Source organism: Micropterus dolomieu, linkage group LG23 (assembly GCF_021292245.1).
Source record: "Micropterus dolomieu isolate WLL.071019.BEF.003 ecotype Adirondacks linkage group LG23, ASM2129224v1, whole genome shotgun sequence".
In the NCBI taxonomy this organism is placed as follows: Eukaryota; Metazoa; Chordata; class Actinopteri; order Centrarchiformes; family Centrarchidae; genus Micropterus; species Micropterus dolomieu.
This window is the reverse complement of record NC_060172.1, coordinates 16172754-16191702: the sequence shown is the minus strand read 5'-3', so window position 1 is coordinate 16191702 and position 18949 is coordinate 16172754. Positions and strand designations below refer to the sequence as shown.

The 18949-nt window shown below is 38.6% G+C and overlaps 1 protein-coding gene across 3 annotated transcripts in view; it reads right to left on the bottom strand.

The window, feature by feature from the left end:
• Positions 1 to 18949, bottom strand: part of LOC123962813 (rho GTPase-activating protein 26-like) — a 243930-nt gene that overhangs the window by 181060 nt on the left and 43921 nt on the right. For all 3 annotated transcript variants that reach the window (XM_046039196.1, XM_046039195.1, XM_046039197.1), the window contains 12 exons: positions 15114 to 15209; positions 13027 to 13088; positions 12523 to 12594; positions 7996 to 8097; positions 7770 to 7880; positions 7018 to 7122; positions 6270 to 6399; positions 5747 to 5847; positions 3478 to 3572; positions 2088 to 2166; positions 873 to 909; positions 401 to 466 (listed from right to left, as the gene is read on the bottom strand). In XM_046039196.1, coding sequence (XP_045895152.1) covers positions 401 to 466; positions 873 to 909; positions 2088 to 2166; positions 3478 to 3572; positions 5747 to 5847; positions 6270 to 6399; positions 7018 to 7122; positions 7770 to 7880; positions 7996 to 8097; positions 12523 to 12594; positions 13027 to 13088; positions 15114 to 15209 — 1056 coding nt within the window. The remainder of the gene's footprint in view (positions 1 to 400; positions 467 to 872; positions 910 to 2087; positions 2167 to 3477; positions 3573 to 5746; positions 5848 to 6269; positions 6400 to 7017; positions 7123 to 7769; positions 7881 to 7995; positions 8098 to 12522; positions 12595 to 13026; positions 13089 to 15113; positions 15210 to 18949) is intronic.

Sequence of the window (18949 nt, the reverse complement as noted above, 5' to 3'; positions counted from 1 at the left end):
CACCCCCCCCCCTGCCCCCCCCCCCCATAAAAGCTAAATGTAAATGCTACTTTGCTGTTTAAGTGTATATGTAGCGGTTTAAACGTGTGTAAGTGTGCAGTATACTGTGTATATTTTAAAATTTACTGAGGGAACACTGTATCCAAATAAAGTGAAATAGCGATGAAAATTAAAACAAGCAAAGTATTGTAAATCAAGTGATGGTAGCTGAAATCATATTGTCCATTACAAGTCAGTCGCTTCCCATGGTGCAGTAGTCTGTACTGTGCAGCACTCTGGTGGGACATCAAAAGTACAGATCCGAACTGAATCTAACTGAAATGTACAGTGTATCCTACTAAAGAAGCAAGAAATTCACAGAACAAAAAGAATAAAACAAGAATCTGACTTAACAGTCTACCTCGAGTCTCCAGTGCATAGATGAATTTTTTCATCACGTTGAACCCAATCACATCCAGCTGGGCCACTGATGGAGCAGAAGACCAACAGAATGGGAGTGAGCCGTCAGAGTAAAATGAGATCGAAAAAATATATTTTTGATTTACGTTTGCTTTGATTTCTCAGTATCTATTTCTAGCAATGTGCAAACCTTCTGTTCTAGAGATACTGAATTAAAAAGTTCAGATATTCTTTGGCCAAAACAAGTCTTTTGAATAGGCTATTTAATCAAACCCTATCGCTTCCATTAATTCAATCCATTAATTCAATCCAATTTTACTTATTTTTCTAATTCATAACAACAGATATCTCATTGCACTTTTCATATAGAGCAGGTCTAGAGCGCACTCTTTGTAATACAGAAAGTAAGATCATACTAAATAATACTGTACTCTTGAATAAACTGTTAACTGATACCAATTAAAGCTACTTACTTCCTTCAGTCTGGTTGTCTTTGTTCAGATTGTATACCTGCAAATAAAAAAAAGTTAAAAAAAAGAAAAACACACACACACACACACACACACACACACACACACTACTTCAAATATAAAATAATTTAAAACTAAGCCCAGTGAGGGCAGGTGAAATTTTTACATTACATCTGTAATCAACATTTTATTAAAGAAAAACACCATACACACCGATTATATGCTGTTAAGCTGTTGTTCTATGTGTGCCTTGAATTGAGTTGAGTTAGGCCTTGAATGCTTGTAAGCACATGCTGCTCATTTCAATTATGACAAACCTGAATACTTTGTCTAGGATTTATTAGGATAACGAGGAACATATAAGTGCCACATTTATTGTTGGCTTTTGCAATCTGCATACCATAATTTTCCATGGTAATGGTGAGAATACTTTGTTTAATTTAGGGCTCTGTGTACACCTTTATGCCTGTGCTCAATGTAAAAGTCAGTAAGAGTTAGAATTCATGTGTTTTACACATCAAAATAAAATAAACCAACTATAATATGGAAAAAACAGTAAATATAAATCCATCTGTGGCTGTTGCCTAGGCTTGTTCAGAACGAACTAGACATGGTGTTGCTGCTGCAGTCAGTGGTGAGCAGCCACAGAAGAGGGAAGTGTTTACGACAACAACAAAGGTCGGGTAAGCTTAAGTGAAACATGAGCACTAAGATTTCTTGTTTTTTTTACAGATTGTCTGAGCTCTGCAACTGCTTGTTCAAACTTGCGATGGCTTTATTGATGCTGATTACCTTCACACATGTTAACGTAGACATAAGCACGAGGGAGATGTTGGGACATGAACGTGACAAAATAAGAAGAATGGAAAGGAGCACTAACACACAGTTGTAGCTTTAGGGCGAAAAAGCTTTGTGTTAAGAAGGCATAAACCATGTGTTGGGGAGACTGGTTGTCAGTCAACTTTCCTATTAGGTACATAAACACCAACCTTATGTATGGGATAATGGCTAAATGCCAGCAGTTCCCAAACCTTTTTGGCTTGCCATTCTCTGTCTCTGTCTTTCTCTCTCTAATTGAATTCAATTCAGCTTTATTTGCATGAATGCCAAACAGCAATATTGCCAAAGCTTAAAATATAACACTAAAGAACAATTCATTTCATAGAGTTCCTTAAATAAAAATAAAACAGTAAAAGTGTGGTAACCGTGGTAACCTACCGGTTCTCTTCCATCCATGGCCTCCATCCACAACCTGCGGTCTTCTTCTGACAGAGCCTGCATGGTGATCACTCCCGACCTTCACACACACAAACACACAAAGTATATTTGCTTATCAGGAAAAGTGGCAACCGTGTCCCTTGGTTGGCTGCCCTGCTTACAAAGTAACATCATACTCTAACTCCACTACTTTTGGCAGTAACTAGAAATGTAACTACCGTTGTAATTACTTTTTCAAATTAAATAACACTACTGAATACTGAAATTGAAATGGACTTGTTTTTTTTGTGTTGATAGCAGACAAACACTATTCCCTAACACCTCCCCACTTTACGCCGCCGTAATGAATATTGTGAATCAATCAATTAGCATTACACTGCACACAAAGGCCGACCAAATGAGTTCGCTGTGTATATGGACATTATTTTTCCATCCTCAAGATCACTGACAAAAATATAATGTTGAGTTGTGGTCTATGTGCAAGACCTTTGTCTACAAGAAAGACTAGTAATTCTACTGAAGCACCTAGCACAACAACACACTTCTACAAAGCTAACTGCAAAAGACTGCAGTGGAGGAGCCACTCCATCCAAACAGCCACTACTTCCACTACTTCCATTTCATCATAGTGATAATGGGTACAATGCTATCAAATTAGACTGTTGTCCCACATTGTGCCACAGCAACACTAAAATAATACAGATAATACTTTAGAGACAAACAAACACACACCAACAGATGCACACCACACACACCAAGAATATAAATAAAAGGCACAATGGGGGAACAGGAAACAAGAGGGTGAGGAGAGATGATTTGATGGGGGAAGGCTGAAGTTGAGGAGGAGGAAGAAGAGGAGTGTAGGAAGTGAAGCACTGCAGGGGGCTAAGCCTGTGAGCACAACTAGCCATGATATCTGTTTTTCAGGTGTAAAACAAATGAGCACCCCCAAGTGTCTGCTGGCTATAATTACACAATGTATATTTTTTAAAGAATTCCCTGGATTGTCTGCGTCTTTTTCTACTTTTCTGCATCACTGTTGTGATGGAGACAAAATCACATAAAAAACATTATCTAATGTATTGTATGTGTGAAAAAAGTTGTGAATAGAGAATTCATCAAACTCCCTGATTTGTCCTGCTGCAGAATTAATTACACAATAGATTACATTTATATGAGATGTGATAACTGATGGTAAAGCTGTAAATAAATGCCTAAAATAGACACAGGAAATCATGGCTGTTGCATTACACTGACTGTGGTTAATAAAGACACACTTTGGGCTCTGAATAAAGGATAAAGTGAGATTAAGTAAAACAATGTGAAAAGGAACGGTCAATGGAAGATTGTGAACAGAATACAAAAGCAGTCAAATGACACACTCACTGACCTCTCCATGGCCTCCACATCAAAACAAAACCTCTTTTCTATCGAGTCAGTCTTCCTCCTGGTGCACGACTTGAGGATGAAGCTATCTTCATCTCCCTGACAAAGATAAAGTAAAAGAGAAAAAAAACATCATAGTTTATTAGTATCATTCTGATACGTGCATAACAGCGTGCAAGGCATCCAAATGCAAAAAACAAACTTCTGGTTATTATCACACAACAAGAATAGAAGAATCCTGAACCAACCAACTGATGTCATGGATGACATTTGAGATGACGGATGCTTTCTGACTAAGAACTCTGACAGATAAAGCGAAACACTAGGCCAGTTTTTAGAGTTAAGTACCTTTTAAATAAGAAGGACTCTCCTTCCTCTCATGTTGGAGAGCAACTGAAGCTACAGACAGAATTTTCAACTTGCTTAACTTCCAATTGGAAGCACGCCGAGATCATTTTGGCTAAAGACTTGCAGTGTGAGATGGGCAATGACACAAATCTCTGCAGGAGTTGGCTAACATGAAATGAGCTTGAAACTAAGAACTTTGGTGTTATAGTACATAGAAGGAAAGCCATCATACACTATCCGTGAGACACTAGGCTCTTTCACTTCAGGTAAACCAGTAACAACGTCAGCCTAAATGTTTTCTTTATATGGCAATCTTAGGTAACAGCCATATATGATTATTGCTAATTATGTATTTGGTCTCCTCACTAATGCGGTGAAGGTTACATCCACATAGGGCTGGGCGATATGGCCAAAAAGGTTATCACAAAAAAAAAATCATATCATTCGATTTGGTTGTTTGTCTATGTGTGGCCCTGCGATGGATTGGCGACCTGTCCAGGGTGTACCCCGCCTTTCGCCCGATGTCAGCTGGGATTGGCTCCAGCCCCCGCGACCCTGTACGCAGGATAAGCGGTTGACAATGGATGGATGAAGAAAACAAGTAAAATGTTTCGTTTTCCCTCAACAAAATAAATATCTTAATAGAAAAATTCAGTCGTGATTCAACTTAATTAAATCAAACATTTATTGAACATTTGTTAGATTGTTATTGAGGAAAGTTTTATCGTTATAATTATTAGTATTGTTTAATTGCCCAGCACTACATCCACATGAACAATTTGAGTAGTGTGACATATTGTAAGTCATTAAAAGTGGTTCAAATGAATTTTGAGGCAATTATCTTAAATTTCTGGCCGTCAGTATACTTTGGTGAGAAAATACATGAATCTTCAGGACATATTTGGCTATATTCAGTGAGAATTATAAATGTGTTCTTTTAAATTATTTTAAAATTATTTTATTTGTGTACATATTCTTTCTGAGAAAGCACCATATTTACACTCCTGCTTCATTAACATTCATACATGGAAAGCATTTCAGGCAGGTTTGATTCTCTAACTTTAAAACACTAATGGGCCCAGGTCATCTTCTTTAATCTATGATTGTCTATATGTTTTTACTTTCTTACTGTGTTGGAGCTGAAAGCTTTCCGTTATGTTCAGTGTTTCTACTTCCGTTAAACAACTCAAAATGTTCTACGACAACCTTCAGAAAACAGGCCGGAATTTGCATCAGCTTTGGGTTATTCAGTATGTAGGTGGAGATAGTTATAAAAGATAGCACTTTCACAAAATAGTTGCAGTCATGCTGCTTACTCACAACATCTTTGGCAATACTGCACTGTTATCTACGAAGGCTACTGTTGTGGGAGAAACGGTTATCTCTCTCTCTCTCTTTCTCTATGACTGTATGGGGGTGTAAAATGGTACCATGCGAAACCAAAAATGCACTTTGTCTGACGCAAGACTGACACAAAACACATTTTCTATTGATGATTTAAAATAGTTGATCAGTTTTCTGCTCACAAAGCTTCCTTTAAAATACATCTTGACATCATGTTGTGTATTGGGAATAATAAAAATAATAGACCCAAACACACAGTGAGAGCTTGTCATGCTCAGCAGTGAGCAGTGTGTGTTAATGAGTGTTGGAGTGCAGCCCAGTGGGATGACCTGGGTGAGAATCAACTGAAAATCAGACAACATGATGACTAGGTGTGGGTTTGTGTCTGTATATGAGTCTAAGTGAGTGGAACATTTGTGTGCACTTGACTGTGGATGTCTCTACTGCTGTAATAATATATGCAAGTCTCATGTTCTGTTTCTTACTAACATATAGATATGGTTAGCAGGACAAATGGATAGCCTTGATGTTGAGTCACATTTTAACCATATCTGTATATTTAAATGGAGCAAGCTACTCACCATTTTCCCTCCTGATTTAGGGTCAAACAGGACCATGGTGACTTTCTTGGGCTCACGATGGTACGTACAGTAGTACTTCACCCAGGTGGACACAAATGAGCCTGAGGGAGAGAGAAAGAAATGTAAAAGGAGGAGAGAGAATGTTAAAAACAAAAAACACAGGAGAAGAGAAGGGAAAAGAGAAAATAGGGATGTCAAATGGTCAGAGAAAAACAGAGACAGAGGCAGGAGGGGGGGACAGGGTTACAGCAAAAAAAAAGGATGAGTCTTAATCATTCCTGCTTTAGTGCTAGATGTTACCATGGTAACTGCACGAAGTCAGTGCTGCTGTCACGTCTCCAACAGATCAGACTTGACTTTGTCAATTGTAGGTTAATTATGGTTTGTTCTGCTACTCTGGTGTGTGTGTGGGTGCATGTTCCATGGCACTGGAACATTGTCAATTGTTGTTGTACTGTGTCCTCATTGTAAGACTTAACATGTACACATACGCACGCGCACACAGACGTGGGTTGATACGTACGCTTCTCTTGTACAAACAGGTATCCCTCCATGGTATGCTGGCTGACACTTTTGTGTTCATGTGGATTCTCTTTCATCTTCCTCATCAGACTCTCCACCTCCGACCGCGTGCTCTCAAAACGGTTCCGCGTCTGTCAACACAAGCACAGAGGAGACAACGCCTTAGGCCTTTCTTTGACTGGTCTAATCCGATCCTAAGTAATCTTGAACTTGCAACAACAGCATAAGCAATGTTTCGGAAGAGTAAGAAATACTTTCTAAAAAAGCTCTTTTACAAAAAAAAAGGGATTGCGCAGGGATCTGCAATTTAAGATGACTCTGCAAGTTACTGTTTGACTTTTGAATTCCTTTCTGCCTGCAGCCTTTTCACATGGCTGTGCTAATGAAGCTGACCTGAATGACCTTGGATTTGGATGCCCTTTGAACTTTCACCATGAATGCTTCAACGTAGCATTTTGGGTGAAGTATCCTTTTCAGTTGAAGATTACACCTAAGAAAGTGAAGCCCTTTAAACTCTTTCTGTCAGTCAAAATCAAACCAAATCTGGAGGAGACGGATGACAAGATAATTATAAGAAGCACTGATGGACAAACACAACACATCAGTAATTCTGCAACTACTGTATGGTTTCTATTTTAAATCTATTCTTTTTTGGTTTTCAGATGTTTTTTTACTTTCACAAATGTTTATTTAATTGCATGACTCAAGGTTACGGGGTGACCTTTTGCTTTGTGTGTGGTTGAGCTTACATTCTGTATGCTAATGGTTAGATCAGTCTTGAAGTGGTTGAAGTCCTTTGCCAGCTCATAGCCGTGGTGATAGTAGGTGAACAAGCCTTGGAGAAACGCCAACAACTGGGGGAAACAAAAGCAGCAAGAAAGTGAAGTAGATAAAGTAAGAGATAAAGATAACAACATGGAGAAAGAGAGAAAAGGACAAGGAAATGTAGATGAGGAAGATACATGCAGTAGTGTGAGAAGACAAAGAGGAAAAGGATATGTGGAAAGAGTGGAAATATAAGAATGTAGAGGAGGAAAGCATTGAAGAGTAAATGTTCAGAAGGAGGACAAAGTACAGAAGGCAGGGGAAAATTGGGTGGAGGAGGAGGAGGAACAGGAACGGGAGGAAGAGGCGAATAAGTGGACATTTTATTTAGCAGATTCATAGAAGAAGTTAAGAGAATTTACAACTATGTATGTACCAAAAAAGACAAAACTTAAAAACAGAGGCAGTAAAATATACATATTTTGTACATTTCCAATGAGTTTAAAGTCAGGTTTGTGTGGTGTGTGTGCAACAAATTTATTTATTTTCTCAGAAACTACCACTGAGGTACCAAAACCAGCAGGCAACAACAGAAGACTGTGACTGTAGTGAGCAGCTGCTGGGTGTGGATATATCAAAGTGAGTAAGTGTAATACAGCAACTTTGGGGGAAAGAAGAGTTTAAACAGGCATATTCCGTAAAAGAAAAAATAACAAAAAAACAAGTGCAATCTTACAGGCTCCACAAAGTCAAACATCTTCCGCTCTTGGACCTCCTGCACCTTGAAGACGTACTCCAGCGAAACCTCGTAGAAATGCTGCCGTACATTATCTACCTGGTTGTCTGCCTATAACGGAGAAGCAAGTTAAGAACAGACTGATATTCATTGGATAAAAAAAGACAAACATTACCAATCAGGTGGGAGAAAGAAAAGAGATGTCAACTTTGACACAACATCTTACCTCATGTAGATGTGACTCTTTCTTCTTCGCTGAAAGGCTAAGGTGCTTCTCCAACACTGCACAATACTTCTCTGTCTCTTTGTCATATTTTTTCTTGGCTTCCTGTAACAGATAAAAAATTATTAACTTTTATTTTGGGTGATAGACAGAACAATCAAGCTTTATCTCAGCTAACTCAACTCCTGTGCTCCTCCTTAATTCTCGTCATATTAACATGGTCTCTACAAGTAATTTGATCAGTGACTACCATCTGCAATCAACCACAGCCCAAAACTGACTGAGCTGCTGGTTGGAGAACAGAGAGCAAGGCAAACTTCATTTAATGTGAATTTCTGTTAGCTTTCACATGATATTTTCCACTTTTCAGGGAGTCCAGTATGAAATTGTTCCTCCGGGGAGCACAGCTGCTTATTAAACAACAGACTGTTTCATCACAGCTGAGATCACTGACATAAGAGACAGTCAGATGGATAGATGGTAAACCAGGGACAGATTGAGCAGGGTGTGTGTTTCTTAAAGTTGCTGGACTGGAAAATACTGAGAAAAACTTTAAAGTGTCCAACAAGATCAACAGACCCAAAAAGGGAAAAAGAAAAAAAAACACACCCGTTTTTTTTCTGACCATGTTCTAATGGTCACGTTTTTCATTCAGCTTGAATCTAATTCAAGCCAGCAGACAGGGGAGATAGATATGGTAAAGAGAGACAGTGAGGAGAAGAGGAGAGAAGGGAGCACAAAAACAGCGGAAGGGCAGATCAGGGTGGGCCTCCCTATGACAGAGAGGCCCTGGGGTATTATTACTGTACATCTGCCCTGGCTTGTTAACATTATTGCATTTCTTTATCTCAAAGTCATGACATGACCGAGCTGGAGCTTCAGAATGAACCTACAAAACACTGTGCAGACTAGCAGATTCAGAATATTTGTGTGTTACCATGTCAAATAATCAACAATCAACATTTGAGTTAATTATTTAAGTGATTTATCAAAGGGAAAAAAAGCCAAGCCTTCACTGGTTCCACATTGTCAAATGTGAGGCTGCTGCGTCTCTGTTTTATGCCACTGTAAATTGTACATTTTGGAGTTTTGGTCTGTTGGTAGAACAAAACAAGCTGTGAGAAGACGAGAAACTGTGGTGTAATTGGTTTAATACCAGTTAAACCAGTGCACACGTGAAACCAGTGAGCCAAACTTCTGTTGCCAATTATATTTTATTTTCATCTTAATTTTACTGATGTCAGAATATGGCGATATAGTGTATTCTGTAAGACTATCCTAATTTGCCAAACATCAGAGATGGTGCTGTATTGTATTATCTGTGGTTATATTATGGGGTGGTGATGGCGCAATGGTTAAGATGCCTGCCTCTGGTGTGAGAGACCCGAGTTCAATCTCAACCTCTGACATAGCTACCAATTATAAGTCACTTTGGATAAAAGCGTCAGGTAAATGTATTAAACAATTGTAAAAAAAAATAATGATGGCTGAATTCCATTTAGCCATTATTGTTCTTGCTGGCTCACTGTCACACTGTCTTGACTTACTGGTACACTTGAATTAAAACAGAGCCACCGTTAATGTTATCAGTAACACCTGTGCTTGTCCTACCATGACTATAAGTCAAAATGTCGGCTGTGGAAAAGGTCAATTTGGGTGAATGTTGTAAATCAGTGAGCTGTGCTGTTTTATGGTTCTCCTGTCTGGTTATTTGTATTCATGTAAGTTTGTTTTTCCAAATCCTCTTAAAAAATAATGCTTCGTCAGTCTGAACTCTGACAAGCAGATGATGTCAACCTTTGTTGCAGTCACATGACACAGGTGCTTCATTGTCAAGCCAGTTTAAACAGCAAGAACAGTCCTCAGGGCCAGAGGGAGGAATGGACAGCAGCTGCATAACGCATCAGAGATGAACATTCCTCTAAACAACAAGGCCTGTTTAGACTCCCTCTATGACTTTTTCATATTCACTGTGGAAAACATCCCTGCTGCAACCCTCTCCTGTTTGTCCCTTAATACAGTTTTCACAACATAACTTTGATTAAAAATACATTTAAATAACCAACTGAAGCGAGCTTGACTGTCTGACGAAGTACACAGCCAGTATAAATGAGGTGTTTCATGTTTAACAATCACATTGGTTTAATTTACTTCCATCCTCAGCCAGGAGGTGGCAGTCTCCTCCCAGTATGATTGCTAAGTGATGATTTTCTTCTTCAATTTCCAAGAAGATTAAAGTACATGAAATTTTTTGATATGGATCATGTGGTGCCATAAGACTCTCACAGCTACACTCCTCTGTCATGTCAACAATTACTAGGATGTCCCACTGAAACATTAAGCCAACCTATGCATATCACTCCATGCCTGTTTCTGCAAACAGCACATGGCAAGAAACTTTTTTGTAAACATTCACTTCAATGGTGCATTTTTTTTTTTAGTTCACCACAGTACCAAAGCAGTGTATCATTAAACGTATTCTTAACAGAGGCAGTGCCTGCTGTGCCTTGCATTGGGCTTAGCCTGAAACACTACAGCATGGTTAACAGTGGCGCTCTGATCAAGTGTAAATGTGTCAACTTAAACAAGTTGTTATTTAAATTCACAGAATGACTGGTGAATGTCGATGCACACAGTAATCATCAAAATGGCCACATCAGAATCTCATTATCCTCCAACTCTGCATAATTGAAAGCAAAATAAATGACATATGAATTTTAATAATATAAACAATTAATTTAGCTCATGTGTGTGTTTATTTAGGCAATTCTTCACAGTTGGACCCAGTTCATGACACCATTAACGCCTCTCCAAAATCATTGCAGCAGTAGTATTTGTTTTTATACAAACGATTTGCATGAATTACACTGCGAAAACCTCAGTCTTCTTTAAATAAACTTTTATATAATACACAACATACTCACTGTACTTGTCCTAAAACTCCTCTTGTGTTAGAGGACTGCTGGCTCTGGAGGCTTTAGGACAAGGTAAAACTGTGTCAAGGGAAGATGCTGTCGGGTCTTTTAGGGCTAAACTGGGATTAGTACATCGCTCATGGTGACCTAACTGCACAGATTATGCATTCACTTCTTAATCTGGCCACCATGGCACAATCAAACAATGACCTGCTGTAAAGGGGTGGATTAGCAGAGCACACACTAATAATAAAAGTGCATGTATCAGGGGAACCCCTGTGGCTACTCATCAATGTCCCATGGCCAATGACAGCATAAGTGCACCATGACCTGCTGTAAGAAGATTTGAACACTCCAACATGCATATTTATTTCATGGGGTAAGGGATTACCATAAAATGTAAAGTATAGTACTTATCCGAGTATTGTAGAATGTTAAACGTCTACAGTGCAAAGTTAACATCGTCCTGTTTACCAACGTGCTCACTTTTTTTTTTTATGTTCAGTGTTTCCATACCCCCCTGTACATTCAGTCAGGGACAGGTACAAAAAGATTTATACACACTGAAACACTAAAACAACACCGGCCATGCCATGAGGGAGCCATGCTGGCCTAGGAGACCCCCCAGTGGGAATCAGTGATTTATGGCAGGATTATGTATTCCTCTAATCTCCTATCCAGGCCATGTAGTGATAGTTCAGACCTTGAGAAGAGGAGGGAGACCTTGAGACATGCAGTAAATATTATCTATATACTATAGATATGCATTTCAAGCCTGTCTTAAAAGGACTTTCCCAAATTCTCTTAGTGAAAGGCCGATGTGTGGCAACTGGTGAACTTCACAATAGAGCATTTAAGGTTTCTTTAACACCAACAGGTCTGCAATATAGGTAGAATGAAAACTAACCATGCCATGATACAAAAAAAATCTTTAATTTAATTCAGTGTGTATAAAATTATGATCACTGAATATAAAAGAAGACAGTATGCCAAAATGACAAGTGATATACTTTATATTACAGTATATGGAACATCCCTATTAACTTTCAAGGAAATACTGTAATTATCCTGCCTTTAGGAAGATCTCACTGGAACTTTAATATGTGCCACTAGTTTTAATGAGAGCCATTTTTCTAGCACTGCTTTGATCAAATCATTTCAAGGAAAATTACATAGACAAGAATACGGTGACTGCAAACTATATGGGTCATTTAACCTAGATCTATAAATAAAATAAAGACACTCTCCAGTATTAGCAAATAAGAAACTGCAGCATAATGTCAAAAGGGTGATGTGAAGGTACAGATGTGGCTGAGGCTGCAAGCTTTTCACCTGCAGTTAAAATGTCAGAGGTCGCACATCAATTACCACATCCAGTGTGCCGAGATCCAAAATCTGATTGGATGAATCACATTTGAGGATCCACTGTAGACTATTTAACTATCAACTATATGTTCTGAGTGGTGTTGTGTCTGCCAGTGACATTCTAACAGTGCAGAAGCACTGAAAGGATTTCATTGATTTACTGATTTATGATTCACTGCCAGCAGATCAATACTGATGAACAGTACATGTGCATCACCAGTCCTGCGGCTGGTCACTGTCGCCTGCTTACCTTGGCTGCACTGATCTGTTCTTTCCTGAACCGCTCCAGTGGCATAATCAGCACATCGTTGGCATTCTCAATCTGGGGGCGCGCACGCACACACCACAAAAAGCAAGTACATATTACTGTATTACATAAATCTTTAAAATTACAATGTTACTCACATAATTTTCTTTTAAATTATAATGATAACACTTATTAGCAAACTGAAACCATCATAGACCTCTGAATTTAGGAGTTCAACATAGTTCCCTTGGTCACAGGGGAACACAAGCCAAACCTAAAGCCTATTTGTGAATATTACACTATATGATGCCAGACATGACAACATTGTGTAGGAATGAAAAAGGACAAAATGTTTTACTTTACAAGATTCTAAAAATTAATAACCTGTCCTCTAAATCCATTTGACTAGAGGCGTCAAAGCATTTGCTGAGTAATGCAATAACACAGCTTCCACTCCCTACCATCAACCACCTATAGTATTCCTTAATTGTAAGGAAGGCTACTCACCATACGTGTCCTCTCATCCTCCAGGTTCTGTAGGACTGCAGCAAACTCCTGAAGAGACTTGGCTAAGGACATTCATGTTGGTAGAGAGAGAGACAGACATAAAAGACAAGAGATAATTGGACAGAGAGGCAGAGGGGTAGAGAGAAAGCTGGTATTTTCAATAGTGATGATGAGAGACACAAGTACAGGCAAATACAGAGAGAAACAGAGAGAGCGTCTGAAGAAGAAAGTTGGTACGAGGTGGCGGGGAGGTGGCGGGGATGAGGCTTTGTTTCTGCTCTTGGATGTCTAACAATTTTTTCGAAACTCATGACACAGCAGAGTAATTAACTGGAAATGAAACCGCAATTTATATGGTTTGTTTCTATAGTGCTTTCACAGTGAGCACAGCTCAGTGCTTGTTTCCCTGCTTGGCAGGCGAGCCATGGCTACATTGTTTTGGGTCAGAGTTTCCACTTCAGTTGCCTCTGTCCCTGTCCAACACTTCTCACACACACACACACACACACACACACACGCATGCACATAGACAGTGGAGCTCAAGTTTGTTCCTTAATTATCACATAACACACAGGCACACACTTACACTCACTCTGCTTTCCAACATGAGACTTTACAGGATTTGGTTCTTGGAAGTTAGATTCAACTATAAAGGAGCAGAATCTCAGGACTATGCAAGGAATGCATTGAAAAATAGTCCAATCCTTTAATAAAGCTCATAAAATGAAGTCAAACCTTTCAGTAAGCTCAGACACACATTCTTAATCAATCACGTAGAATTTAAAAAATGTGATACTGAGAGAACAACAAGGAGGTATGAAGTAGAAGTACAAGAGATAAAATCATCAGAGGCTATTTTTAACATTCATGTATAAGATAACTTCTGTTTAATTAAGGAAAGTTATTTACATTTCAAATTTTATTTAATTACATAAATACATTCTCTAAATACGTAACATATGTATGTACTAGTGTATGTATGCTTCATTATTTACCTCTTGCAATTACCCCTTATGTAATTGTCTGACCTTGGAAAGCACTTTCTGCTCACTGCTTTAAAAGTGCTCAATAAATAAAATTAAAATCATAAATTGATATTAAATCATCATTGTATCGGAGAGAAGAAATGAGTTTTGACGAGATTATGAATATCTTAAAAACAACAGTGCCGTGGTGCAGCCCACTTGAGCAGCAAGCTGTTCAGGAAAGATAGCTTGGGTTAGTTAAACAACAGCAGTGGGTGGGTCAGGCCAGTGAGAAGCTGCAGCCTGCACAGACAGAGCCAGGCGGCATGAGAGGGTGTGGTGACTGCTGTATGTTTCACAGCAATCTTTTACACAATAATCTTGTGTACAGCAATATGTTTATTAGGTTTAACTCAGCATTACATTTATAACATTGGCTGTTGATCTTGAGTTATCTGCACAACAGATGCTCCTGATGCCACTGGACAAAAACTACCAATTGATTGTTTCACAATCACTGTTTTATAACATTGAATGTTACAATGAGAACAGACGAACAAAGGTGAAAAATAAGGACTAGGCTTTTGCACAATTTGACTAGCTTCACTAGCTTCCATGTGTTTTTCCCAAATCCAGTGAAAACATGGAAATGAAATAATACTTATATAAAAGAAAGATGACAATATGATAATACTTAATTAAAATCACAAGACAAATGATCAGTCAAGTATTTAGTTTTTCTGCCAATGTACTCTTGTTGCACTACCACTAAACTGTTCATTTGATGCTGTAAAGGATTTAAATGTGAGGTATTTAAATCTTTCATCATGCACCAAAGTCACAGAATGGCCTGGCAGTTATACTGATATGACTTTTCACAATTTGCAAATAATTTCCTCTTGATGGCATTCATCAAAGAATAAGCTTTGTGCTAAAAAATTAATGGGCAGATTCAGGGCAGATGCATAATTTGAGACTGATTGTTATGGCTTCCTGTATAACAGCACTGAAAACCAAGCTGGCCTCAGAGACAGTACTGATATGACTATAGCGACTATAATGAGAGAGCATTGTCGACCGTCTATTTACAGGCTATATTGGATTTCATATCAGCAAGCTCACCTATGCATATCTCATCATCTGTCTCGGCGTCTCCAATACACTGGAATTTAAATTCGTTGAGCGAGTCAGCAAACTTCCTCTTGGCTGTTGACAGACCTGCAGAAAGTGAGGGAAAACAAAAAGAGGCCGTTAGGTTTACTGAATGACACTTTAGAGACGGCATGCTTTTTTAGCAAAAGCTATTTTTCATGTTTAGAGCGCCTTATTCTGTGGGAGGTCAAAATGATTCAACCAGCAACTGTAAAGACTCATATCAAGCGTCCCATTCTTATTTTTAACTTTGGTTACCTGACCTAAAAGAGAATATCACTGTTTGTCCTGATTACCTTTTTTTTTTTGCATGCGGTTACTTAAAGTGAGAGTGAGAGGAAAGAGGCTAAATGCATACAGGCGGATATTGTGAGTGGATCCCAAGTGGCATTAGTGATGAAGGTTGACAGCTCCTACATTTGTGTGGAGGGGTAGGGGTGTGTGTGTGTGTGTGTGTGTGTGTGTGTGTGTGTGTGTGTGTGTGTGTGTGTGTGTGTGTGTGTGTGTGTGTGTGTGTGTGTGTGTGTGCGCGCATGCACTGAAAAAGTGCAAAAAGTTCCATTAAACTTAACTCATATTAGCCCAGTGAGGCAGTGAAAGGCCTCGGACAGATGTATGGCTTTCAAATAATACATGAGGCGCTAAGAGCTCCTAGGAGACAGACACTCACAGCCAGTTTGGCTTCCCCTCCACTTAAACTCAAGGCAGGGCCACCTTCACAACAATATTTCCTGTTGCTGCATCGGCCAAGGTCAGCCACATACAGGAGACTGTTCATAACTCTTTTAGAAACTGCATATAATGAGGAGCAACACACACTGCAACAAATAACTTGTCCTGACAGAATGAATCAAGGAGTGACAAGCTTTTTCTAATGATGACCATCTTTATTCATGCTTTGGCTAATTATTCCCTCACATCCATAGTCAAAGAAGAAAGAAAAAAATAAGAATAGTATGATGTGGTCAACACCAGCAGTTCACAATCAAACCTATTTCAGTGGCGTTTTGTATACTAATAGAATTACTGAATAAATTGATAGAATTTAAAATTAAATCCAGGCAAAGATGCAGAGAAATAAAGAGTGAAAGAAAAGAGGATGGATCAAGAGTCTCATGGAAAGACAGATGGGAGTCAGGGAAAGGACAGTGAGTGTAGAGAGAGAAGAAAGACATGTAATTGGCCATGTTCGTGTGTGTGTGTGTGTGTGTGTGTGTGTGTGTGTGTGTGTGTGTGTGTGTGTGTGTGTGTGTGTGTGTGTGTGTGTGTGTGTGTGTGTGTGCGTGCGCGTGCGCGCGGGGGGGGTTGGAAAAATCTGTTGTAGCTTGCCAGTCTGAGAAATAAAAGACAGGCTTAGGAGCTCCTGCATATGCTGCCAGAAACACACACATGCTGGCAAACATAAATGTGTACACACACACACACACCCCTCACTGTCTCTCTTGGGACTGAGTCAGAAAAACATCGTAGGATGTCAGTCGGCAGTGAGTCACACTGGCTCTGTAGCGTCAAAATAACTAAATTATAACCATACTGAGGCCACGCACACCTTGAAGGATAAACTGTGGTTTTACAGTACAAGTGTCCAGTAAAGAGAAAAAAGTCAGTTCTTCTAACAGCATCGTAATACCCTGGATTTTGTCAGGATTTACAGCTAAATTAATATACATAATTTATTAGCACAAATCACCTGTTCATTTGTTATATATAAACCCTTACTTAAACAGGAAAAGTCCCATTGAGACACAGTCTCTTTTAAAAGGGGGTCCTGTATTTATTGAAAGCTTATCTCAAAGAGGTAATACGTATTCAATGATTTTTCAGTCTCTGCCTGCAAACAAGAAACTGCTACAAGTCTGACATAGCCTACGATGGCCTGTAGTGGACATGAACACTGAAGTATTTCTGAAATGATACAGCAAATGGGTGCAGTTTTTGCTCACTTGTGGCATCGTACTCCACTGTTGAGACAAATGAAAATGTGTTTAGGTGTGAGTCACCATGGTGTTTCTGTTAACATCCTCAGCCGGAAATGTCAGCACCTGGCAATGTCATCTGTGGGATACTAATAGTGACTCAACAACCAAGTGGAAGCTCAGACGTTTCAGGGAATAATTGTACCGTACTTGTTAGCAATTCATTGTAACTGATTATTTTATTGCAGGAAATAAATATGAAAGAGAAGGCAGGCAAATCATTATATTGTATGTTTTCATAGCAAAAGGTGCAGCATAAAGTGATAATCCAAATAAACACACCTTTTAGGCTTAATTGTTGTTAAATTGTTGTAGAAAGTTTGTAGTGACTGATACTTTATAACAGTATATAGTACTAGTATCCTACTAATTATATACCAATTTGGTGTGATCTCTGTATCTCTTTCATATTAGGTATAAAACAGTATTACATCACATTACTAACAGTATCAAACCTTTCATATGTGATGCCACTAAAGTTTCATGTCACACATATTTCACTGGTTGCATGAGTGCATTACTTTCAGCATGCGTGGCTTCAGTGATGACTTGCGCTGTGTCCACTCTGCATGCTCTCCTTCATAAACATCAAACACATCGCAGGCCAAGGAGTAGAAAAACGGGCATTAAAAAGAAATTAGGTCCTCAGATATACTTTCACTGTTATATATCATCAGTTTGATTAGATGTGTATTCTGAAAGTTACTGTACAACAGTAAAACAGTCCTCCACTTCTACTTCATTTTATCATTTCATACATTTTGTTTTCCCAGCAGCAATTGGTTTCAGTTGTTCCGTTGCTAGCATCAACCACTACTGACACAGTTCCATAGCAGCTTATCTGACATTGTTATAGCAACATTTTTTCAGATCTGTGTCCAAACAAATACTGGCAGGCATCTTTTATCTACTCATCAGATGCCACTGTTGGAGCATTATCTGGAGCTACCCTTTCATTGCAGCTGTTTTGTGATTGTTGATTTGGTATAAATTTAGTTTTCTTACGATCTTCCTGCCACCAAAGCTAGCCCCTATATTAGCTGCCTGGAGCTAATGTGGTGCTAAAACCGCATTCTAAATAACTGTTGAATTAAGCTACTGTTGGGATAACTGTTTATCTTTTTACATTTATTCTTCATTATTATGGACATGATATATATTTTTACTAGATGACTGTGATGTACATCCTATTAGAACTTAATGTTGATCTTTCACTGGTGATCCTGTGTTTCTTCCTGACACGAAGCACAATGTAAATGTTACTACAACACATTTTTATTATACCTTTGGTCTAACTCTTATTTATGGAACTTTAATGCTTTCATCATTACATTTGATGTCAAGTAGTGTTTTCCCAGTTTTTACCTTCAGTGAAAACCTCAAAGGCAATCTGATGTCTTTAGCCTTTATTGGAAGTGTGTTTTGGCTCACTGGTTTTCACTCACTCTCCCCAAAAATATTTTGGTGGTGATGTTTAGACCCTGAATGCACCCATGAATGCAGAGTGCTTCACTAATACAACAGCTGCTTTATCTATAGCTTTTAGTGTAGATTTTTCCTTAAATAGCAATAAGCTTAACACAAAATATATTGATGCACTGCTTGGTTTGATAGTTCATGGTTTATTGTCGCTGCTAAAATGAAACTGAAAACTTTATTCCTTATAATGTTTTTTATTTAAGTTTGCATGAACTCCCTTAAAAACAGGCAGACATGGATACTGTCAGTTCATAGTTGAACAGCTAAGTCATAGACACACTGTATTTTATTTTACTTTACTAAACCTTTAATTTAGCAACGAGCTCAAATTCATGTGGTCGTAAATTTAAA